The sequence below is a fragment of the Taudactylus pleione genome, unplaced genomic scaffold, assembly GCF_031769625.1.
Source record: "Taudactylus pleione unplaced genomic scaffold, aTauple2 ptg000109l, whole genome shotgun sequence".
In the NCBI taxonomy this organism is placed as follows: Eukaryota; Metazoa; Chordata; class Amphibia; order Anura; family Myobatrachidae; genus Taudactylus; species Taudactylus pleione.
In genome coordinates this window covers 3,245,355-3,271,074 of record NW_028284511.1, presented here as the reverse complement: position 1 = coordinate 3,271,074, position 25,720 = coordinate 3,245,355, and the positions used below count along the sequence as shown (strand labels likewise).

The 25,720-nt window shown below is 40.2% G+C and overlaps 1 protein-coding gene across 1 annotated transcript in view; it reads right to left on the bottom strand.

Annotated features, from left to right (window-relative positions):
* The window catches only part of LOC148525217 (mucin-5B-like), a 239,013-nt gene extending 213,642 nt beyond the window's left edge, over window positions 1-25,371 (bottom strand). The window contains exons 1-6 of the mRNA XM_088471027.1: window positions 25,294-25,371; window positions 14,613-14,826; window positions 12,176-12,301; window positions 11,090-11,207; window positions 9,989-10,127; window positions 5,898-6,008 (exon numbers count right to left, since the gene is read on the bottom strand). Of these exons, the coding sequence (XP_088327153.1) occupies window positions 5,898-6,008; window positions 9,989-10,127; window positions 11,090-11,207; window positions 12,176-12,301; window positions 14,613-14,811 (693 nt within the window). The 5' untranslated portion in view covers window positions 14,812-14,826; window positions 25,294-25,371. The remainder of the gene's footprint in view (window positions 1-5,897; window positions 6,009-9,988; window positions 10,128-11,089; window positions 11,208-12,175; window positions 12,302-14,612; window positions 14,827-25,293) is intronic.
* Between the last annotated feature and the right edge of the window lie 349 nt (window positions 25,372-25,720).

Here is a 25,720-nt window from a genome sequence, read left to right as displayed (position 1 = left end):
GAGGGAAGTGGAAAGAAACAAGATGATACAATGTTTCAATGTTGGTTTAACTTCTACCTCCGTGTAACATAACATTAGCTCTGCACATTGTATTAGAAGAGAGATTTATGAAAGAGAAAATCAGTGATACATAGTTAATTGATGTTCCCCGCAGTAATTACATGTTGCTTTTGTAGATGATAGTATAGTGGAAGGTTCCCTTCTATGTTCAGCCTGGAGAGTAGTCTGGTCTTCCGTGTCCTATCTGAAAAGCTCTGTAGGTAGGGGCATGCAAATAAACTGTATCATGCAGCTATGACAGTGGGAATTCCTTCTCAGCGCTGTTCTCAGGAAGGTGCCCGGCTGCTGATGACCCATAGGCAGAAAGACATTCACAGCTCCGGCAGCGGGGTTTAATTCCCCAAGCTACTCACAGGAAAGTTATCCAGCCGTCAGGTTAACTGCCTATGAAAGTGGAAGCAGCGGCTCGTGGCAGCGGGGATTGCTTCTCCACGCTACTCACAGGATAATACCCAGCCGTTAGTTGCTAGTTGCATCTAATCAAGCCCAACAATCAAATTCAGGAAATATGACTGAAATGGAATTGGATGCATTAAGGACTTTGGATGAACTATAGGAGGAATCTGAAGGGTTGGGCAGTACATCATATCGTAGGCCGCAATGTAAGAAAAAATTGTCTTTTTTTCCATCTGAATCTATCTGTCCGGAGGTTAGAATCTTTACTAACCTAGAATCAAAGGATCTAGATGAATTGCATAACAACAGACAATGCTATTATAAAAAAGATAATTTGACCAGGATGGAAAGAGAAGCTCTGAAAAATATTGGAGGATGGCAAGATGTAGTCATCAAGCCCTCAGACAAAGGGGGCAACATTGTTATCTGGCCCAAAGATGCATATACCCAAGAAGCTTATAGGCAATTGCTAGATGAAAACTGCTGCCAGCAGATTCTCCTAAACCCTTTGGAAATATTTAAGGGCATCTATAAAAAAGTAATTGATAAAGCTAAAAAGGAAAATATGATTACTAGTAGGGAATATGACTAAATCAGCAACTTTTTATTTATTGCCCAAAATACATAAAAACCCTACTAAGTACTAACCTGCCGGGTTGTCCAATTGTATGCGGCATTGGTAGCCTATCAGAAGGGGCCAGCAGATTTATTGACCTACATTTAAGACAATTTCCCTACTACACAAGAGATACGTCTGATATACTAAAGAAGTTACATGATGTGAAATTGGATGAAGGCCAGCTCCTAGTGAGCCTGGATGTGGAGGCATTATACATGTGGATGTGGAGTATTGACCACACTCTGGGTATACGGTCAGTACAGTATTTTTTGAATATGGAAGGTCACAGCAAATTCCATGACTTTATGCTACAACTTCTACACTTTGTTCTTAATTACAATTTTTTACCTTTGATAATAAATTATTTGTCCAAACACGCGGTACGGCACTGGGATCGGCCTGCGTTCCGACCTATGCTAATTTATATCTAGGCTGGTGGGAGCGCGAGTGTGTGTTTCATGATGGGAACGATAAGTTTACCAAACATGTGAACATGTGGTACAGGTATATAGATGACATCCTGATGATCAGGGATGGGACAATTGATCTCCTAATGGAATTTATCCAAGACTTGAATAATAACGAGCTCAACTTGAAACTAACAGATAACATCAGTGACTATGCAATATCCTTTTTGGATTTGAAAATGTATAAAAATCCCATGGGACAACTAGAAACTGACTTATATCGGAAGATTACTGCTACCAACAGTTTACTCCATCAAACAAGCTCCCGCTTCCCCCCAACAGTGGAGAACATTCCAAAAGGCGAATTCTTGTGTCTACGACGCAATTGTTCTAATCCGGATACCTTTAAAGATCAATGTATGGCATTAACTACAAGACTAAGACAAAGAGGATACAGCCACAAATGTATCAAGAGAGCTAAAACATCGATTTTAAAAACTGACATCGAATCTCTCATCTTTGACACATCTTATAATAAACATGACGATGAGGAAGAAACTATCAGATTTGTAGGAAACTTCTGCCATGAATGGAAGCATATTAAGGATATCATCCAGAGACACTGGCATATCCTACATCTGGACAAAGACCTTATGAAATGTGTAGGTGACAGAGTTTCCTTAAGTTGGAGAAGATCCCCAAATTTAAGAGACCAGTTAACCCAAAGTCATTATAGACGTATTCCTCCAAGTCCTCCGACATTGATGGGTTCATTCTCATGTTTCTCATGTAAGGCCTGTCTGTACATGATTAAGAAAAAGGAAGTTCTGGACAAGTATGGAAAAACTATGAAAATAAACAACTACATCAGTTGCAGGACTAGGGGGGTCATCTATTGTATCACCTGCCACTGTGATACTAAATATGTGGGTATGACGACTCGAATGCTCAAGGAATGCATATTGGAACACGTGGGAAATGTGAGAACCGCTTCCTCGGACCTTGCGAAATATAAACAACTGACTGTAGTTGCAAAACACTTTTTCTGTAAACACAAAGGGGATCTAAAAAGTTTGAAAGCTTTTGGCTTGGAAGAAATCCATCTTGGGATTAGAGGAGGTGATCTTACCAAAGAGCTATTAAAACGAGAGAGCTTCTGGACTTTTAGATTAGAAGCACTAGCACCAGGTGGACTGAATGAATTTATCAACTACAGTCCTTTCTTATGAACCAACATATCCTAACCACCTTCGATCCTCTCCCCTTATATATTCCAATTAGGTAACAATATGCATAGACTATCATAATTGACCACCGTATGTTACTATCTTTTTAATGTTTTAAATATAACACTCAAATTTACCTCAATTTTCTATATTTGATGCACCTAGTTACGGTTTAATTATGGATATATGGTCAATTTGAGATTTTTTTTTTTTTGTGCAATGATGAACATATATAGATTTTTTGTGCAATGATGAACATATATATTAGTTCTATGTGTTTTTATAATGGTACTACAGTCTCTATCTTTGATATGAATATCTATTCACATGCTCGTGTGTAAGGCAATATTATTTGATTTATTAATAATACTGATCAGTTTTTTGGATATTTCTTTCTAATATATTTTTTCTATATATTGTTTCTAATCTTTTACATCTGCAATGAATGCTTTACCACACATATATATATATATATATATATATATATATATATATTAGGCATGATAATTAATTTTATTTATAACCTCTAACTAATAGGACAGAGTGATGCTTGCTATAAACGTATACACCTTTAAATATAGCACGCTATATACTTTACATTGATAGCAATAGCTGTCCTTGGAATGTAGATTTTAGGATCTATGACACTCTCTCCTTTAGCTATATCCCCGGACTGTTTTTCTAATATACATAATTTATATTTTTATCTTCATCTGTGTAATGCGTTTAGGCAATTATCTATCCTCACTATTTGTTATATTAAGTTTTTTATAAATTATCTCTCTATATATATTTCTTAGTTAACTTAAGAGCTTACATTTTTTTTGTCTCTTTAATAACAATAAATCCCCAGCAGTAGTCAATTGGATTTAATGATTTAGAATGAAGGGATTCCCCCTTCTCTCTATTTTACCATTACTGATTGGCTGAGGCTCCTTTAAAATAGGGATTTCCCAGCCACACTTTGTGTGAACAAGCCCAACCTACGGCGAAACGTACATCACCCAGAAGGAAGCAACTAACGGCTGGGTATTATCCTGTGAGTAGTGTGGAGAAGCAATCCCTTTGTCCTATGCAGTAAATATAATGTGAGATTTCTCTCTATTCCATTTTGATGAAATAATTGGCATATATCCTGAATCATTAAATGTGAACTTTGTATGTATATTAGGAACATGGAATTGTGAGATAATTGTGCTCCTAAACAGGACCTTTGGAGGAGAAATGAGTGAATACTTTTTATTATAAAGGCTGTTTTCATGCATGTGTAATTAAGGATTCATAATCTTATGTTAAAGCAGTGTTTTGAAATTAAATTAGAATTGAATACTTGTTTACCAGCTAACTTAAGGAGGATGGATTAATGGAATATACTTATGTACATGATATAACATCTAAATGTACAGTGTCATTTTTCTAATGTGATTGGTTCCTAAATTATTGTCAATTTCAATAATTGAAACTGATGTATATATTATATTCTCTCCTCCTTTGTTCCTATGTGTTATACTGTGGATGCAGTAATAGGCACAGTAATCAGCATCATGCTTATTCGGTTTACTCTGTTGCATGCATATTATTGTGGTTTTGGGAGGTAAATAATGTTTATACTTTCTCTCCAGCTCATCCAAGGAGGTATGATTTATGAAAATATACTTAAGTACATGATTTAACAGAACAAGGGTACAGTGTCACTTGATCAATACAGTTGGTTCCTATATTGTTAAAATTGACACTGATACATGTACTCATATTTCTCCTTTTGTGTCTCTGTGTATCGACTGTGGTTGGAAAACTAGAAACGGTGATTAGCATAGTACTTACTGGTCTTCTATGTAGCAATAATGTATCTTTAGATAGACATCGGCTCTGACACTTGTAATAATTATAGTGGCATGCAATTTTGCAAAATTTAATTGCCTGAGTATTGCTGAATATGACAAACCTGTTATTAAGACTTACATAATATCGCAATTGGGCATCTAGTCACACTTAAGGAGGGTCTTGCCCATGATCCATCCTTGTTATCATATGTTTGTTTGTTGTATGTCCTGTCTTATTTTAGAATGATCAGAATAAATGCTAAGTTTTAATGTTAACAGATTTCACAATAAATAAGTGCCCCCAAACAAGAGTCTTCTTTTTCTCTTTTTTTTGCTCTATTGATAATGATATACATAATTGATGTCAGTAATTATTATACTGCTTTTTATTGTTTTTTATATCTATATGTGTAAATGCTTTAACATTTGTTTGGCTATTGTGATATCTTGGGGTAATTAGCTCAGTAGAGGGTGGATTGGGGCAGTGTTTAGGTGCTTAATGAGGGTCCACACACAGCTTTCAAGTAATAAATGATGCTTTTCTTTCCAGCATGGAAAACCAGGAAACAAACAGAAAAAAATAAACAACCTAGCTCCTATTTATGTCTCTTTAAGCCAGGACCCACATTCATGTTTAAAATGTATGCAAGCTTGAGCCAAAGGTGGCAGACAAGATCATTTATCTGAGAATCAGTATAGGGATTGGCCAGATGGGAATGACCGTGAAGCGGTGGCCAGCTTAACAAATTATTGCAATATTTTGGAACCAACATTCCCTGTATTCAAAGGAGTTGCAGTTTGAAAAGCACGTGAGTGCCAAGTTTGTATGATATTTTTTATATATATATGTATATATATTTATATATATTAGCACCCACTTTCTCGTAAGACCCGAAAAGAAATCCCTGTTAACTGGGGCTAATTGAATAGCCCACGGCAACTACTTAGCCTGTGGTAAATTGCCACGACTAATTGAATCTCCCCCTTAGAGCCTTATAATATCAGATTTGTGATTACATAACATTTTTCCTTTTAGCTGCTATGATCATGACAACTTGTTATAGGTGAAGACCTCTATACATTTTGTTCTAGGGACTCATCTTGTGCTCTACTGTAGGTGTAACCAATACTTACATGCCTTACAAACAATTCTACAAATAAAGTACAACTAAACAGATGTTTTGCACACTGGGACATACACTTGTATTTACAAAGATTGTGCACAAAGAGGACCAGTTAAAGTCCTTTACATAATTCTTAATTATTTTTAATTAATAACACTACTTACATAATTGACTGTGAGCTATGAATACAACTGCTCAGGTAACTTCAAAGCATGTTATCTTATATTAGATTGTTTACCCACCGTATTGTCATTATTTAGGATTATGGTGACTCCTGTAAGACATGTGTCAGTTTGTCTATTCCCACACCGTTTTAGATCACCTAAGACAGCAAAGCTGTTATTCTGACAGTCCTGAAATTTAAGTAATCTGATTAGAATAAATGTAGTAGACATTTAAGACTTGTACATATACAAGAGGCAAAATAAAAAGAAAATTAGAACATACTTAGGTTTCTCCTAAAAATCTAATGACCTATTTTTGAAAGACATTTTTCGTAAAATTTTTGAAAACTGCCATTTTCTGAGAATTTTTTGCATTTTTTACTATCTCTCTGATGTATTAATAGGGTCCCTTTATTTTTTAGTCTATGGGACCTGCAACAATATCAAGATCATCAAGTTACAAAAGCTTAGTTTTTTGGAGTTTGCCTCCTGATAGAAAATGCCATCATTTTATAATGTTAGCCATTGTAATTACAGTTGGGTCAAGAAGAAAACTTTACATAAACAATATGCTGAAAGTACCCTAGAATGGTGGCTAATATCATATAATATTACAATATAGACAAAGAAAAAGTGTTCCAATAGGGGCACTCACGGACTATCAGTTATAGAAACATATTGTTATGACTTCTCATAACTGGTGACCCAATGCAATGAACCTAAAAATTAACTTTTATTGAATTTATTAAAATTGTAGCGAAATATAAAGTGCCAAGTGTTAAAGTGCTTATAATGTGAAACAAACCTAACATATATATAAAAATAAAATGTTGTGTCCACTCTTAGTCTAATTAGTATTCCTAATGGATAGTTTAATAACTTCACAAATTACTGATAATTATAATACCCCAATTATTTTACTACACATTGGGGTTTGAGCATTCACATTGTGACGGAGTCTTGATTTGTGAAGTTATTAAACTATCCATTAGGAATACTAATTAGACTGAGAGTGGACACGACATTTTATTTTTATATATATGTTAGGTTTGTTTCACATTATAAGCACTTTAACACTTGGCACTTTATATTTCGCTACAATTTTAATAAATTCAATAAAAGTTCATTTTTAGGTTCATTGCATTGGGTCACCAGTTATGAGAAGTCATAACAATATGTTTCTATAACTGATAGTCCGTGAGTGCCCCTATTGGAACACTTTTTCTTTGTCTATATTGTATGTATCTTTTTGTTCCTGGGTGCACCCCCCTTCATACTATAATTAACTGTACTCATATAAATATGATATAGGGGAAGGACATCATAATATTAAATAGGTCAGTGCGGACAACCCCTTAGCTTTGCAATCATATAATATTACCCTGCTATAAGCACTGAATAAACATGTATTATAAAATGAAGAAAAAATGTATTTAACCTAACATATGGGGACATAAGAACTACTCTTAAGATCAAGGGAATACCTTTCTAAGAGCAATGGGAGCAAAAACATAATTTGTTACGTTTTTACACCCATTGCTATTCTAAAGGTATTCTAATCCCTTATGTTTTACATAAGGGATTAGCAAAAAAATTACAAATGCAAATTAAAATACATTACTCATACTGAAAGCACAAGCATCGGGACCCCTATACCACCCATACCCTGTATATCTGGATATCTTCAAGGGATTGGATAATTGAGTATTTCGCTTGCTTTGAGTTTTTAAGTGATTTAATTAGGTAAATAATACCTATTTAAAAGTAAATAGAATAATATTTTTGCTAAAATTGCTCCAAATGGGCGTCTGTCTAGAATACCTTATTAGATAATCCCACCAAATCCTTTAGCATTTTTTATTCATTTTTACAGAATACCCCACAACAATTGACCCCATTACAGCATCCCCTTTCCCTGTAATGGCGATGGCCCCTGAAATTCTCCCTCAGTTTTGTGGCCTATTCCAGTGTGATTTTGCCCCTAGTAGTATAACTCGACCAGGGGCATATCAAGAGAGGAAGGGGCTGTGTGCAGTCTCCACCTGGGGCCCACTCCTCTCTCTCCAGTGGACAGTAGCACACTGAGCACAGCGCCGCAGCGGTAGACTCTGGGCGCTAGGTGTTTTTCACAATGCTGACAATGATGCCGATGTAGGACTCTGGAGTGGTATTAAAAATATTGGTGCAGGGTGTGGTGTGAGCCCCCCTGGACCCAGGGGCCCATGTGCACTGCACACCCTGCACCCATCATAAATACACCCCTGAACTCAAGCACCACCCAGTGACACTAACCCACTCTGTACCCTTTTATTATAGATTCCCCTATCCTTTATTTGCCCACCCCCTCACATGTTTCCCTTCCCATATACAGTATGCAAAGTAGAGCACAGCAGTGCATGTGACAAGCAGCTCAGAGGGTATGATATGTCTCCTCTAAGCAGAAACCAGCACTTGGAGGGGCTGAAGATCATACATCAGCCTGCTCTGCGTGTGCCCTGCAGAGATCAATGATCCAGTACTGACAGAGGGGAACTTCAAGCACTTTTGCTGCACTCAGAACTCAACCTCCAGAATGCAGATTGCAAGGCATTCTGGGGAGCAGAAACCACACATGATGCAGGCGGTCAGAGGCCACGGACATCACAGCCTGGCTGGTTACTCAAGAGGAAAGGATTTCCTCTAGTACACAGGATGGAGTCCTGGCAAGCCAGGCTCATTTATGCCAGGAGAGCATCAGGGAAGCCCAGCTGCCTGTGGTCACATATCACGTGGCTGTGCGAGGCAAGTGGTTAACTGTATTTAAGTTTGGCCTTTTATTTCTTAGACCCTGAGCCAAAATATGTGTAAATTATGGATTATTCCCTTATGTGATTTAAACTATTTTTGAATATACGTAGAATTGGCTTAAGATAACTAAGTAGACTAGTTAAGATGTATGGTACATACTAATCAGCATTTGATATGTATTTAACTTTTTTTTCTTTTTCTAATAAATACTGGTAAATCATATCTTGGCACTGGAACTGTTGCAGAAGAAATTGTGCATTTACATCTTATTTTTATGTAAAAATTTAAAACAAAAAATAAATTCTCCGAGACATTTTAAAAAGTAAATAGCAACATACATTAATGGCTATACTTACCATATACATAAGATACAGGGATATGAGATGTTTTTTTTTACAAAAACAAATTTTATATACATATATATATATTCTCCCAAAAAAATGAGGGTGCACTCACCAGACTTCATAGAATGTTCATATAAAATATAGTTTTATTTACATCATCATAAAAGTACAGCCATCAACGTTTTGGTCCAGTCCAAGGACCTTTGTCAAGATGCCATCTTGACAAAGGTCCTTGGACTGGACCGAAACGTCAATGGCTATACTTTTATGATGACGTAAATAAAACTATATTTTATATGAACATTCTATGAAGTCTGGTGAGTGCACCCTCATTTTTTTTGGAGATTGTCTTTGGCAAGGTGTTTACATTGCCTGGGTCAGCTACCCCAGCATTTGGATCCTACTTAACGTGAGTGTGGACACTATGTGGTTTATATATATATATATATATATATATATATATATACATACAGTAAATATATATGTATGTATATATTAGGGTGGGCTGGTAGATGCTGTACTTTGATTAGAACCCTAAATGGTAAGAGTCACCACTTACCACTTATCACTGTACTGAACCAGCCACTAGATGCATGTACTGTACATGGATGAGATGGACAAAGACATCTTATAATATTATTAACTATATTCAATGATAACAGAAAATGTATAATAGTGCTACTCCAGTGTTCACAGGCAATAGGGCTTTGGCATGTTTACATAAAAATGCCTCTTAACCAATGACTGATTTGAGGAAGACAAATGCCAAGGTTTTTTAATTACTGTATTTATTTTTTATAGATCAGCAAAAACAGAGCTGAAATGCATGCCTAAATGCACTGATAACATGTAAACTAATATATCCTTACCATATTATCTAAATGTGAATAAAGACCCTTTTTATGTTAATTACAGTATATTACCTAATTGATTATTTATACCCAAATACATAAAATTGTGTATTATTTTATAACAGATAAAATTATAGACTAATGAAAATTAAAGCTGGTAGTACAATTACCTTGCTAGTAGTCTTACCTTGCTAATGACATAAGAACAGTCTCCATAAACATCATAATGTAACTGATCAAAGGTGGTAATGTGTGTTCCTCCCTCTATGGCACAGGTCTTTGAACAAGGAATGGGTAGGCACTTCCATCTTCCTTTTAAACATAAGCTGTAAACAGAGATTAGTTTTAAGATCTAACTCTCCTTCATGAACCATACCATAAACACTCATCGTCAGATTCATTATTAGACAAAATATGAAGGAAGGACCTGAGAGATGCTTGTTCGTCAGCATAGAAAATTTCAAAAATGTCAAGTCAATTAGACTAATCAACTGCTTTGAGTTCTTGAGCTGGATTAATATGTTTGAATAGTTTACACTAGGGATGTGCTTCGACCCCCGTGTTTTGGTTTTGGCTTTGGATCTGTATCTCCTTCAAGGTTTTGGATCTTGATTTGTTTTTTTCAAACCACCCTCAAGTATTTTGGTTTTGGATCTGGAATTTTTAAATAAAAAATAGATAAAAAGTTTTAAAAACAGCTAAAATCATGTAATTTATGCAATCCAAAACACGAAATTCGGATTTAAAATCCAAATTCCATTTTCACCTTACATTTTGAAAATGTAAGGTGAATATTTATGTTGTTTAATATGCTATGGATATGACCTAAATGTATTGATGTTCTTTATATCTTTAACAAATTGTTCTTGATGTATTGTATGATCCTTTCCTCTGAATAAAAACTATGGTTAAAAAAAAAATCCGAATTCCGAACCGCAAAATGATTAGAACCACGACCCGGATCTCCTCAGGAGATTAGAACCGCGACTCGGATTTACCCAGATTCATGAAACTCGGGTGGATTCAGATTTCTGGAGAACTGAACCGCACATCTCTAGTTTACACGAGGAGCATGATTTCTGTGAGAATTATGTGCAGGTGAACCAAGAAACATAATGGGCCCTGGTATTTAGGGGAGCTTGGTTGTGGTGAGTGGGGGCATGGTCATGCCCTGCTGTGAATATGAAGATTATGTACTGCTGGAGGAAAAAAAAAGTTGAGGATCTACAGGCTCCTATGAAACTGCAGTAGCTCGAGAAATGTAAGAAATGCCAGTGTTTTTACTTACCATCTCCTACATGAAGTTGTATATGTATCTCCAGGAGCATAGGTATTACCATTGAAGCTACAGGGACATTCCATAATCGGTATACAATCATTTGTGCTGATGTCATCAAGTATTAAGTCTTTAAAACATAATGTAATATAAATATTAAAATGTTTGTTTTTAATACATTTTCAATGTTAAAATGCAAATGTTCTACAATTATTTAGTCGCTACAGTATATTTCCATGTTTGTAAAGGTAGGTATTACTTCAACTGTATATGAAAACATATTTGTTTGTTGCTTTGAATTAAAGAAAATATGCTTTTTATTCTTTATCCTTTTATTTATATTCTATGTCATAAAACATTTTATTTTAATATGTTAATCTAATTATATTTTTTTTACATTTATATTGATTTGAGTCAGGGAGGGCCTATGGTCCACTAGCACACTATGAGCACATTTTTCTGGAGTCCCCCAACCCCCTTTGGCAGAGTACTCATAGCACTTTTCTTATATAAATGTACATGCAGCCAAAAGACACATGTAATTAAGAGCCCACAGCAGTGTTGCAATTCTATGTAACGCAATATACTGTATAGAAGGGCTTTGAATGTATGGATGCAAAGCCCTATCACTGTGAATGTGTTGAGGCCTAAGAATTATCTTTACAGTTGGTAAATGTCATGACTGTAGACTACCCAATTAAATAAAATAAGTTGGTTAGAACTCGATATGGAAGATCAGTTTGTATCTTTAAACTAATGTTATTTTGTTTTATGACTTTTAAAGTTAATCAAAATTATGTTTTAAACTCTGAACTACATACTGGAAACGTGAATGTTGCAAACAATAATCTGCCATAACCAAAAGGTTGATTTACTTAAAGATAATCTTGACAAAAATAATTATGATACAGAACTACCTTTCACTCAAGCTGTGTGCTCTATACATTACAGCACATTTTACGAATTCTACTCTAATTGCCCTTTATTAAATTTAGGTGAAACTAAAATAATGTGAAAAGGGTGTGAAAACACACCTTTTCACTTTATTTTAGTAAACATAATGTTAATAAATAGAGCCCTTAGTGAGGATCCACTAACCTTCAGTACAGAAGCAACCTTCCACACAATGCACATCACACAAATGTTCTCCTATAGGGTTAGAACAGCTGTTAATACAGGGTGAGCTGCACTCTCTGTATTCCATGTTGGGTGGACAGGTTTTGGCTAAAAGGGACAAAAAGAATAATCAAAGCTTACATTGTGATTGTAAATGACTCATTCAAAACTGAACACCAAACTACCAAACACAGCAAAAAGTCACAAAAACATTTGCTAAAGCTGATTTACCTGGGAGTTCATTAAGATTCAGAATTCGACAGACAAAATGCATGTTTGTTGCCCAAGCAGGATGAAAAAACATTGCAATGGTGACATACTGTTGGCTCTTTTGAGTTGCAGGATCCGGTGCGATTCTGGCAATATAGCCTGTACAGTTAAGGTGGCAATAATTTAATAGCAAAACCAGGTTGATTTTGCATTTTAAATTATTGACAATTTAAATCTAGGGGCCACATTGCTGGAATCATGCCATTTAGTACAGGTTGCAGGTTATTGCATAAGAGCTAAAGTGTATTTAAGAATATAAAATATGATATAAGGATTGATATTCTTATGCATAGCTCCATTTCTATTTTGATATCTAATATCCCAGTAACAAATGGTGGTCCCAATTGTACAGTCATGCTGGGTACACACTGACGGATACATTGGCCGATCAATTGATTGGCCAATATATCTGCTGCACGTCGGCCAGTGTGTACCCGCGATATGTCGGTGAACATCGTCATTCACCAGCATATCGCATGGGCTGTGCTGCACAGCCGATGGACAGATATGTCTGCAGACATATCTGTCTATTGGCAGGTGTGTACACACAGTGGTAGCCACGCAGAGGGGGGTGGGACACGCCCCTGACCGGCCCACCGGCTGCCGGGACCTGAGGACACAAGCAGATGATGGCCGTTCAGTGTGTATGAACAATCATCACCTGCAGATATATCTGCAGATATATCTGTCAGGTGTGTACCCACAACAGTCTTGCCTACCCTCCCGATTTGGTCAGGAGCCTCCCGAATATCGGGTGCCACTCCCGACTCCCGGAAAGGCAGGCAAGCCTCCCGGCTGCTGCCTGCCCCCCCCGACCACAGCTAGAAACCCCCGCAGTGGGGGGGCACAATGACGCGATTCGCGCTACAGCGCGTCATTGTGGCTCCGCCCCCCTGCTTCACAATATCTTTTTTTCTGGAAGTGTGAAGAGGAGGTGGGACCACGATGATGTGATCACGCGGTTACGCCCTGGCCCCGCCCCCCATGTGGAGTCAGTGCCCGGCCATGCCCCCCACTGTGTGCAGGCATAGCTCCCTCCCGGAAGGAGGGAGCTGAATGTCAGCAACTATGACCCACCATAAGATGCAATTGATGTCCAATTGTCTGGTTAGAAAGTTGTTTTGGATCTTTCTTATCTGCCCATTCTTTGGGTACACCTATTGATATTTTCTTTGCCTTGTGATTTTGCACTGTTTGTGCTGCTTTGTCTTGGCCTAACTACTTTACCCTATTGGTCATTCTCAGGTGATTGAAATTTATAGCATTGTGTTGTCCCTTGTGTAGTATCTTATCAATATATACAGTTTTTGTGCATTATCAAGTAGCAGTAATATGAGGTAGTGTATCTTAATGAATCCATCAGCCCAGAAGGACATGTGACCAGGAAGTAGAGAGAGGGAAAAGATTAGATGATGGTGTCTTTGTTTTTCTGTAATAATACATGTATTACCACAAGAAAAAATATACATAATCAACATATTTGGTGCCTCATTGCTATAAGGAAAGATAACATCAGAACATAACACCTTATATTCCATTTCACAGTTGTGCTACCAAGGGAAAATCATATGTAACTTTTTGCAATGGAAATATATTTCACTACAGGCATAGTACCTGACCGACTAACATCCTCTTTAGCTAGAAGATTGTGATGATTGCAGCAGCAATGATTCTTTCAAGATCCTTCATTATGTGGAGGTCATTTATAAAGCAGTGAGAGTTGGCTTGGATAAAACATTTTATTTAAAGTTACTTACTGTTGGGTTTATTGGGGCATAATAAAGTATTGTTTATATAAAGGCATTGGTGTATCTCTAATACAGGTTGTGTGGCGCACACATGGGCCCCTGGATCCAGCAAGGACCCCACCACAAATCCCTGTCCCCACTGAATATATTTACTTTGGAACCACTGCTGAAGAAATCTCTTGGAAAATGTTATGTTACAGTATGTGCATATCCCTGTTGAGATATAGCAATGGTGTGTTACATGCACATTTGGCTCTGGCACAGTAAAATAGTCTATCCCTTGCACTACTGTAAGGGTTGGGGTCCACTCAAGAATGCATATGGGCCCCCTCATCTTTTAAGACACCCCTATGTAAAGAAGTCCAACGTATCCTAAGTCAGAAAAGCATTTGTAAACTTACGGCAAATTATCTGAGTTCTCCAATCTTTAGGCACTCCTCTATGTAGAATGCACTGGTGGGAGTATTCAGCGACAGTTGAACAAATACAGGAAATCTGGTCAGGCTCCTTACATAGACATAGGTCTTGTATGCAAGCATCAATATATGGCTCAACTGCAGTAATTTCATTGCAGCTTGAAAAGCTTTGGCTTTTTAACATGGACTCACATAGTGCCTACAAATAAAAATAAGATGACAAAGCACAATTATTTCCTTTTAGCGATTAAGTATAATTTAAAAACTTCACATAGAATTAATTAAAGGGAACACCATTTACAAAAGGTAAAAAGAAAAACCCCAATATAGTTGAGTTTTATTTTTTAAATAGCTAAATTTGCAAAATAGACCTCTATCCTATCTGCCAAACTGTATCTATATAGACTATATAGCACTAAGGGCCTGATTCAGAGCCACTCGTAAGCGGCAGCTCGTTCACTCCGAGCGATGTTTGCCCAACTGCGCATGCGTACGGATCGTAATACGCATGTGCGAACCAGTCAGTGCGGCCGAAAATCGTGTGCTCGCAAAATAGCGAATGCCTGCTATTTTGAGTGTCAGAATGAGGCGTATGTGGGTGGTAACAGGGGAAGGTGCTTGAAAACGGGGAGTGGAGATCCGATCGCAGGCGTGCTTAAAGGTCAAAATGGGCGTTTTATGGGTGTGCATAATTAAAACATCAGCGTCATTGACCACGACACTGGGTTTTTTTTAAGCCAGAACTGCTTGTAAAATTGAGATAGCAAAAACCAACCACAAGAATAGCGAGCAGCTCATACCCTGTTCGATGTACTCGATTAATCTAATAAATAGGGGACATGATGTAGGATTTGAGCGGCCAGGGGGCATAGTTTCCCAAAAAACGACCGCAAGTTTTGTTCGCTCGTTCAGACCTAGAGGCGTGAACAGACCGCAAACAGCGAACGGTTCATTTGAATAGCCACCCCTATTTTCTTGACGAGCGAGCGCATATAGCGTCCGGCTCTGAATCAGGCCCTATATTAGAAACTTGTTGTAAACTTTTGTAAATCTCCTGCCATCTTCTGTGGTTGGACAGATGTAATCTTTTGTCTAATGTTAACCTTGTCTGCCAGATCACAAACCAGCTCATTTATACAGTATTTAAGGTGTAAGTAGAAAAAAATTATTATTGCATTTCCCTGTTTCTGCCTAAGCATTCTCACCCACACTAATCTGCCCAGGCCAGGATTCCATGGGAGGTGGGGACCCCAATAAAGGGGAGCCCAAACTCCTGAGTATGCCAGGCCTGGCCTGAAGCCTGGAGCTATGCTCCATAGCCTTGGCCAGTGGGTGAGGAGTTGATAGAGTTAATAATAATTGTATATACTAATATTGTCTTTAACAGGGGGACTAAAGGTCTCAGCAAGCATCCCCCACATGCTGGTACTTGTGAAACTACAGGTACCAGCTTGCAGGACATTAAGGGCCCACTTGTGCCTTTAGTGCTGCAGTAAAATAAATATTAAAATAAATACAGTACACACACACTGTTGAAAGTAAAATTTTATTACATACACTCACACTAACACTGTACTCATCTTGTCCCCAGAGTTTGGTCCTCTTGTCCAGTAGAATCCTGCTGTTTGGAAAATAAATACTCATCTAACCCTGACTCAGGTCAGTCCTCTTCTCCAGTAGCATCCCAGTCAATAAAAATAACAAACCAAAAAATCCTGAGCCATACCGGACACTGAAGAGCTGTATGTGTATACACATATAGGGGCACTACTGGGGGCACTGTATAAGGGGCACTAATGGGAGCATTATATATTGGGCTATATATTGAGCAATACAGGGGGAGCTGCATAAGGAGCACTATTGGGGAGACAATGGGGTGTACTATATATTGAGGACTACCGTGGGCACTGCATAAGGAGCACTATGGGGGCACTGTATATCGGGCACTATATAAGGGGCACAGTATAAAGGGCACTACTGCAGTCACTGTATAATGGGCACTACTGGGGGCACTACATTTTGTGCACTAAAGGGGGCACTGCATAACAGGCACTGTGTAAGGGGCTCTACTGGGGGCACTATATATTGGGCACTATTGGGGCACTGTATAAGTGGCACAACTTGGGACACTACAACAAGGGTCTTTGCATAATGGGCACTACTACTGGAACATTGCATAACAGGCACTACTACAGTGGGCATTGCATGAGGGGCACTGCTACTAGGGGCATTGCATAATAGGCACTACAACAGAGGGCACTACTACTGGGGGGATATTAAGGTGCATATGGAATGGAAAGAAATGCTCCCAGAGGGATGAGAAATGGTGGTGTGTCATGTTGACACCCCCCCCATTTTTCAGTGGCCACACCCCTCATGGCATGTGGCCACACCCTCTTTTCAACGTGCGCTACCTGGGCTCCAAATATCCTAGTTATGCTACTGTGTCAGAGGTAGGTGTTTTATTGGGTTTGATAAATCTGGAGTTTCTATACTTTTAATTGGGTAAAATTGGGTTAAAAATTGTTTTGTTAGTTGTTTTGTAACCTGAGAATAGTAAATCTGTGGGATGCAATCCTGTTGGGAAACCAAAGCAAACCCACCAGTTAGCTGTGTTCCCTCTTAGACAGGAATATATAAAAGTGTGGCTTTGCATGTGGTCTTAAAACTGCCTACAGCCAGAAGCAGTTTTAAAATACAATCCACATTATTTATTAATGTAAATAGTATCAAACCACACTATGTAGATAAGAGGATGTGAAAACCTACTTCTTGGATTAGTGCTGTTGAGATATGAGGTGTCAGCCTCTACTGATGCAAACACACAGAAAATGGTTTCATCCAGTGCTTTCTTTGGATGTGCTCCTATTTGTTAATTGTGAGTATAAAGGTTGCATGGTATCATCTTGATAGGATGAAGAATGTATTTAATTCTAATAGGTGTATGTATAATGTGCGGGATCAAATATGTCAATGAAATGTAATGGTAGTGTAAATCTACAGTTGTCAGATTAAACCCTCAATGACTTCATATGTTCTGTTTGGGCATCCATATAAGTAAAGGTAGAGCAAGTTTCCAGACTTATTTTTGCTACTGCTTTTGGAAACAATGACTGAGTGCCTGATTCAGCAAGGAACGCAGTTGCTAATATGCATGCAATCGGTCGATTAATTCTAACCTAGCATGCGTATGCATTGCAGCACGCACAAGCCATATGCTGTGTTCAGAACTGCGTATGCAGAAGCTACGCAGACTCATGATAGAGTGATTGACAGGAAGTGTCATTTGTGGGTATAAATTAGCCACTCGATATTAGACGCAGAAGTTAGAAATTCCCGAGTGAGGTCTGCCCTGCCTCAACTGTGCGTCTGGGTCCGATGTTACTTGATGTTACCGATTGTTTTGCTATGTTGGCCAAGTATACGGATAAGGGGAAGTGGGCATCCTTATGTCAGACTTCGATCACTCCGTCGCTCCGGGTCTCGCACCAAAGGGGCGAGCTGTCGATGTTGAGTGACAGCTCGCCCCCTTTGGTGGACGGGCCAGGGGTGTGGCTGCCCAAATGGAGGCGTTCCCATGAGAACGCCTGTCATTTGGGGGTGGCCCCACTGACATCACGATTGTTGTAAGTGGAGAGATTCCGGCTCTGTTAGAGACGAAATCTCTCTGGGGCTTGCGGCCACAAGACCCTACCACAAGGGTCTCGTCACAAGCCCGATGGTCACGATGGTCTTGATCATCGCGACCATCATCATGGCTGCTCGTTGTAGCTGTGTGTGGTCACTCACAGCAATGCGAGCGGCCAGGAGGCCGTTCTAAAAGAAATAAAAACCCTGCCCTGATTCAGAGCGAGCGCTCTGTCAGAGCGTCCAGCTCTGAATCAGGGCCTGAGTTCCCAAGCTCAGATAGTGCTGGAATCTTCCAGTGTACCTGACCATTGCATACTAGGCTAATACACTTATAATATAGTACATTCAATTGTGGAACTACAAATGCCAGCATGCAATGACCTCAGTGCATACTAGTAATTGTAGCATACTTGCCAACGCACCCTGATTGTCAGGGAGACTCCCTGAAATAGTAGTAATCTCCCTGACTCACTGAAGAGTCTAATAATCTCCCTGATTGCACTTTACCACCATTACATAGCTATTATATAGAAAAAAAACAGAGATTTATACATTAAAATGGGATTATTAGTACAATTTCCCTGCATTCTGTGTAAGGCCAAAGATCCCTAAGACTAAATGCATTTTCTGAGTAGTATCAGTGTGTTTTTTTTAACAACAAGTAGATCTTACTAACTGCTTTGGGGCACTTTTACATTTGGATGTAAATCAATTTTATGACATGCCTCTAAAATGTATCAGTACACTCCGACTTTACCGCCGCGCTCATAGTTGTTGTTAACACAATCTCCCTGAAATGCTTTTTCAAAATCAGGCAAGTATGAATTGGGAATCAGTATGATTTACCGCCGGCCGCAGCGGCAGCTTTACAGAGAAGGAAATCCCAATCATCAAAAGGTAAGTACTAACTAACCTAATTCTACCCCCTATCCCTAACCCTCCCTTAGGGGTGCCTAACCCTAACCTCCCCCAAGTGCCTAACTCTAACCCCCGTCTAAGTGCCAAAACCTAACCCCCCTTTCCCGCAGCCTAAACCTAATTCCCCTGGGGGGGATGCCTAACCCTAACCAACCCCTGGGGGTGCCTAACCCCCTAGCCAAAACCTAACCTCCCAAGGGGGTGCCTAACCCTAAGTCCCCCCCGAGAGCCCATACCCTAACCCTCCCCCCCGTGGTTGTCCGCGCCCGGCTTACCTTCGATCGTTAAGCCGGGTGTCAAGCTTCCGGCGTAAGTCTAATGACAGGCATTTCAACGCCTGACAATAGTGCCTTGCCGGGATTAGACAGTCGGGAAGCTGGCGGTCGGGATTACGTCCGTTGGCTTCCCAACTGCTTCCCATGAATTGTAGTGCTACAAAAACTTGTCCAACATATAAGTATCGTGATTGAGTAAAGTTTCCTTAATTTTAGATTTTTCCTGTTTATAAGTTTAACTCTGTCGCTTTGCCATATGAGGGAGGTGTGTGTGTCTGCAGCAGTCAGCAGTCAGGAGTCAGGAAGTTTAAGGGCTATTTCTCACACACCAGTTTTGTACGGCCGACAAAAAAACGTCCAAAGCTGGCCATTTCTTTGCCGCCGATCAGTGCCTTTCACATGCAGCTGCTTTGAGCCATTTTTAATGTTGTGGTTTGTTTTGTTAATGTAGTAGGCAAGCGCAGCAGCTCTTTTTAAAGATAATACTAGTTTATACACAATAATTGAAAACAGTACTACAAATAAAAGTACTAACCATATATATCTTTATCCTTGTCTCCCAACACATTGAAATTTTCTATAAGTTCAAAGCAAACCTCTTGCCACACTTTTCCAGTGGTATTTTTATCTTTATAAATATCTTGTGTTTTGTCCCATAAAACTGGTCTGGCTTCTACTAATGATATCAGCCTCTCAGTATCTATGTCACAGTTGTCACTCATGTTGACACTCAGGTACCACAACACTTGGAAAAGATGGAGTTGTGGGCGGGTACAAGCTCAGAAATCCCGGTGTGTGTGAAGGCAAACATAGCAACATGCAGTAACAGCACAGACACGACACGGCAGCCGTCCTTGTCAGTGGATATTCTCGACAGTAACACGGCGACCGTGCCATGTACGTGCTGTCTGAAAGGACCTATCTATTTTACATAGTTCACTATTTCACAACCGGTGTGTGTGAATAGCCCTCAGAATATATGTCTATCTGCTGTGGATTGAGGGTGGGCTTTGTGGTCAGCTGCAGTTGTCTCTGCCTTACTGAAAAATGTTTTCCAAATGGGGGAAAAATAAACAGCAATACCTACATCAGCTAGATCCGGACTTTGGCATGATTACATAAGAAAAGCATTGAAATATGTGTCACTGATACTCCTAGAATCCCACCAAACAGTCGGCCTGATTGAGTAAGGACCAATATTGTGATTGCAATAGCAATTACGCACGTGTTCAACTGCAATGGTTTGCTAATTCATTGCAACTGCAATACCATTGCAGCACTACATAAGGACACTCCCTTTACCTTACACATGTAAAGTTTAGCAAGACTGTAAAAGCATCGGTAGAATCGAGTACCATCACAGTCTCACGCACACTTGCACAAGGTCAGACCTTACTCAGAAATTGCTAACTTCTGCGCACACTATCAGGCCTCAGGCTGCATAGGGCATCGCAGTGGATGATTTATGCATGCCCCTGCAACCGCATACAAACGCACTGGGTTTCACCGATCACCCCCCATCATCATCCACAAATGTCACTCCTGTCAATCACTCTATGATGGGTCTGCATAGTCACTGCAATCGCAGTCCCGATCGCAGTGGTCGGTTAGCGCACATGACTGCGATGCATACGCATGCACAGAAAGCAACACTCAACCAATTGTGTGCGTATTAGCAACTGCGATCCAAATTGAATCAGGCCCAGTGTTGGATATTGTTTTGAATAGTTATAAACACAAGCTGACAGCCACAACGGTATTAACTATTTGCATTCATGCCTTGGCTAGAAAAAGAGATTGAAATAGAATCTTTATGTACTGAAAAGATTAAGTTGGAGTCTCACATGTCTGAAGTCCAAAAATGTGTGCATGAATATGACAAATCTCAGCAAAAGATTATTTGTTTTTCTTTCAAGGGGTTGTGTCCACAACTCCCGCAGTTAGGCCACGCCCCCTCTTTACTGGGGTCCGGTGACGCTCTCTACGTCCATGCTTGCACCCATTATAGATACAGTCCTGTCCTGTTCACTGCATAGGAAGAGCTGGCACTTGGAGATGAGATCATGCCTTGACAGTAGTGCATGTTGGCATATGTAGTCCCGCAATTGAGTATAAAATCTTATAACTTTATAGAATGCAATGGTCAGGTGCAGCAGCAGCTCCTTACATGTCTGGCCTGGGGGCCTGCTCAGAGCACCCCAACTGCTGGTGCTCTGATAAGTATTGTACATTTTATGCACAGTTTGCACTTTATGGCTAACTGGATGGCTAATTTGCTGAATTATTATTACATGCATTGAGAAAACGTTTTCTATTTTTTGGAGTGCTTGTCTTTCTCATGCTTCTGAAATGGAGCTGGGAAAGTGATTACTATTGAATTTGTTGAGACCAAGCACCCAGGCCTACTGATGGCAGTGTGTGCAATTTCACTATGTTGATATATTTATAATTCTCTGCCAGTAATTTTACCCATCATAGTCAGGCCCGTCAAGAGCCGCGCCGGGCCCTGGTAAAAAAAGGGGCATGGCCTAATCACGGGAGGTGTCGTCACGCCCCCTTAGGTAAAACAAAAAAGTTTTGCAGGCCCACGCGGTGAGCTCCCTCAGCCTGGCACATATCCAGCTGATCAGCTTGATCGCTCCCCCCACAGGCATAGGAGACTGCTGTGGCTGATTCTTAGCAGCTGCGAGCAGTCTCCCAGTGAAGCCCAGCACACAGCAGTGTGTGCTGGTGTGCTGTGATGTAAGAGGGGGGGAGCGGTGGCGGACCCGGGCCCCCGCCGGGCCCCTCCAGCAAGCCCGAGCCCGGGTAATTTGTACCCACTACCCACCCTCTTGGCACCTCTGATCAAAGTTAAAGGTGATGTTTTCTTTAAGATTATGAAATACTGTTTAGCCTTGAGGTGCCCTTTCTTAAACCTTATGTCCCCTTGCTTGACTGCTTTAGTAGATGTTAAAGAAGTACTATGAGTGCCCACACTAGTACTAGAGTTGCTTCTGCTCTTCTATCGACTGATTCTTGATTTATTTATTTTTTTTACACCAGGACAGGAGTAAAGCTAATTTAGTTGAACGTAACTGCCACCACACCAAGTGAACGCACAATGAATTAGTGCAATGAGTGACTATTACGTTTACCATGCTGTTTTATTAAAATATTGTAGATTTTTGTTAGCACTAGAAAAAGTTAAATTTTTTCCCACTTATTATTTTGGAGTGCAGCTGACAGGAACACATCTACACACCCACTAAGTACAATAATAATATGCGCTGCCTGCATGAAACAAACACTCTTGCAAAAACAAGTTAACTTTTTCCACTTATGTTTTTTTGGGTACAGCTAACAGGAAAACGTCTACATGCCCAATAAGTACAGTAATAATATATGCTGCCTCTACGAAACACAAACTTTTGCAAAAATACCATTTTAATTGAAGTACAATAAAAGACTTGTATCATTTTTTTTAGCACCAGGAAAAAACTATCTTATTATTTTTTGCAATTATTATTTTTTTATAACAGGAAAAGCTGCTTGCTCAGGGACCGCACAATCATTTTTGGACAAATCATCTTGTAATTGAAATTGCACTGTGTCTGCCCTCATACATAGATGATCTACAATATAATCTATATACTGCACTGCAGAGATACTGATACTGTATATCTTTGTAAAAAAAGTGCAAGCTCATTTTAACACACATACACAAACACAGCAGCCTGTTTGCAGCACTAGATTACAGGTACTACTATCTCTGACAAACACACAGTAGCCTGTTTGCATAGCAGTGAATTGGATTGCAGTTGTTGCTAGTTATTGTGTCGGAAAAACACACATACACATATTGGCGTAAGTTCATCCCAGATGCCCGGAGGCAAGTTATAATTTGGTGCCCCCCCATCACAACCGCTGACAGCGTAATGTAGCATTTCGCAAGCAGATAGACCCCCAGTTGCATACAGAATATAGGCATGATATGGAGGAGTGAGACAGAGAGTTGTGGGTGAGGGGGGCACCGGACGTGTCACACTGACATAAGAAGCTGCTGAGAAGAGACACCAATGAGTAGGGATGGGCTATAGATAGACGGAGGCAGCAGCTGATGGTCTGACATGGAGCTCTCCACTAGTGTATGGTGGTTTCTCAGGTGCAAGGAAGAGGTGACATGTATTGGGCGGTTAAAATAGTACACACCGGGTATATAGTTACAGCCCTAAGTAGGGTGAATATATTGTGGGCAATGGAGGAGGTGCCCCTTCAGTGCTGGAAGCCAGCGGCAGGCGCCTCCATTGTCTCCAATAGTTCTGCCCCTGCATACACAGCATACTGTACTTGCCTACTTTCAGATTCCTCCTTCAGGGAGTAATCAAACTTGGTACATATGTACTTTGACTCCTACGCATGCACAGTAAAAATGCTCACCTCTGCAAATATCAGCAATGCGTCAAACTCTCATTCAGGTATCTATACCCAGGTTTTTCACAGTTCAGTATGTATACAGAATTACTCCAGATAATGTATTTCCTCTGTAGCAGAAATGTTTATTTTTATAGATAACACGCTACAATTGCATGTGATTTCAGCAGTCTGACCTATCAGAGCCAAATCTAAAGCTGCATACATACGTAAAGATTTTCTGTTCACCCATCCAACTAGTTGATTGGTTGGAATGAAACTCTGGTAAGGTATGAAAGCAAATGACAATCTGCAATTTGCTCCCAAATGCCGGAAAATGGACAAAAACTATTGTTTGAACAAATTGTTTAGCTCAAACATTTAAAAAACTTTTCTGACAACCATTTTTATGTTTTCTGGCATTTAGGAGTAAAATTGTTGATCATAATTTACTCCCATACGTTACCAGATTTTCATTTGAACTAATCAACTAGTTGGATTGTTGGACAGAAAATCTCTATGTATGTAACCAGCCGAAGATTGCCTTTGTCATCAATTTGACATGCAGTTTTGCATATAAAAGCTTGATTCATTGCAGGATTTGCTTCTTTCCATGTGTAAAAATAGGAATATAAATTTTAGATCTGGCAGTTTGAAATAATGACGTTGGAGCATACACTGTGTGCGTGTTACATTTTATACCCAGGGCTGCCATCAGAAATTTTGGGGCCCAGTACTGACAAAATAGGCAGGGCCCCCAGGGGTATAGGGAAGATTTGGGTGGAGTTGTGTATAATGTAGGTGGAGCTACTTCGGGGGTGGTGCATCAATTGGTGTGTAAATCAGTGATGGCTAGACATGGTGGAGGGAGGGTACAGGGTAGAGGACACTGGATGTTAATGGGGGGACACAGGGCAGGGAAGGCTAAAAAAGCAAGGGAACTTGGCTGGGAAGAGTGGATTGGGGTGGCAAAGCGCAGGGAAGGCTGATTTGGTCTGGGGGGGGCAAAGGGCAGGTAAGGTCGGCTGGACTAAGGGAGAGGCAGGGCAGAGAAGGCTGGCTAGACATAGGGGTGCCGAAGGGAAGACTGGCTGGACTATGACAGGGAAGACAGGCTGGTTGGCTGGACTAGAAGGGGGAGGCAGTACAGAGAAGGCTGGCTTGCTGGACTGGAGGGGTGGGCAGGGAAGGATGGCTTGCTGGACTGGGGGGGTGGGCAGGGAATGATGGCTTGCTGGACTGGGGGGTAGGCAGGGAAGGAATGCTGCTGGACTGGGGGGTGGGCAGGGAAGGTAGGCTGGCTGTACTGGGGGGGTGGGCAGGGAAGGAATGATTGCTGGACTGGGGGGGTGGGCAGAGAAGAAAGGATGGCTGGGAAAGAGGGTGCTTAGGGAAGGCTGGCTGTACTCAAGTGGGGGCACAAGACAGGGTCAACATGAATATAAAGGTACCTGAGTAGGGGCCAGGGTGGCAGCGGCTAGTAATGCACCGGGCGGCAGGCAGACGAAAAGAGCTTCTGCGTTGCTGCATTAGAACTATGGAACCGGCCGGAAGCCAATCACAGCTCGTGTAACGGCAGCCAATTAGGAGCAGCCGATTCTGATTGGCTGCTGTTCCGTGAGCTGTGATTGGCTGAATACTATTGAGCTGTCCACGAGCCAATCACCGCTCGCGGAACAGCAAGCCAATCAGGAGTGACTTCTCCTGTTTGACTGCCGTTCCGTGAGTCTCCATAAAAGTTCAAATGCCTATGTACTTTTCCTTGCTGTTGCCAGTGCCACCCGGGCCCCCTCTCTCTCCGGGCACGGGACAGGATGCCCGGCAGTCCCCCCCTGCTGGTGGCTCTGCTTATACCCCTAAGCTAGGGACAAAAAGAGC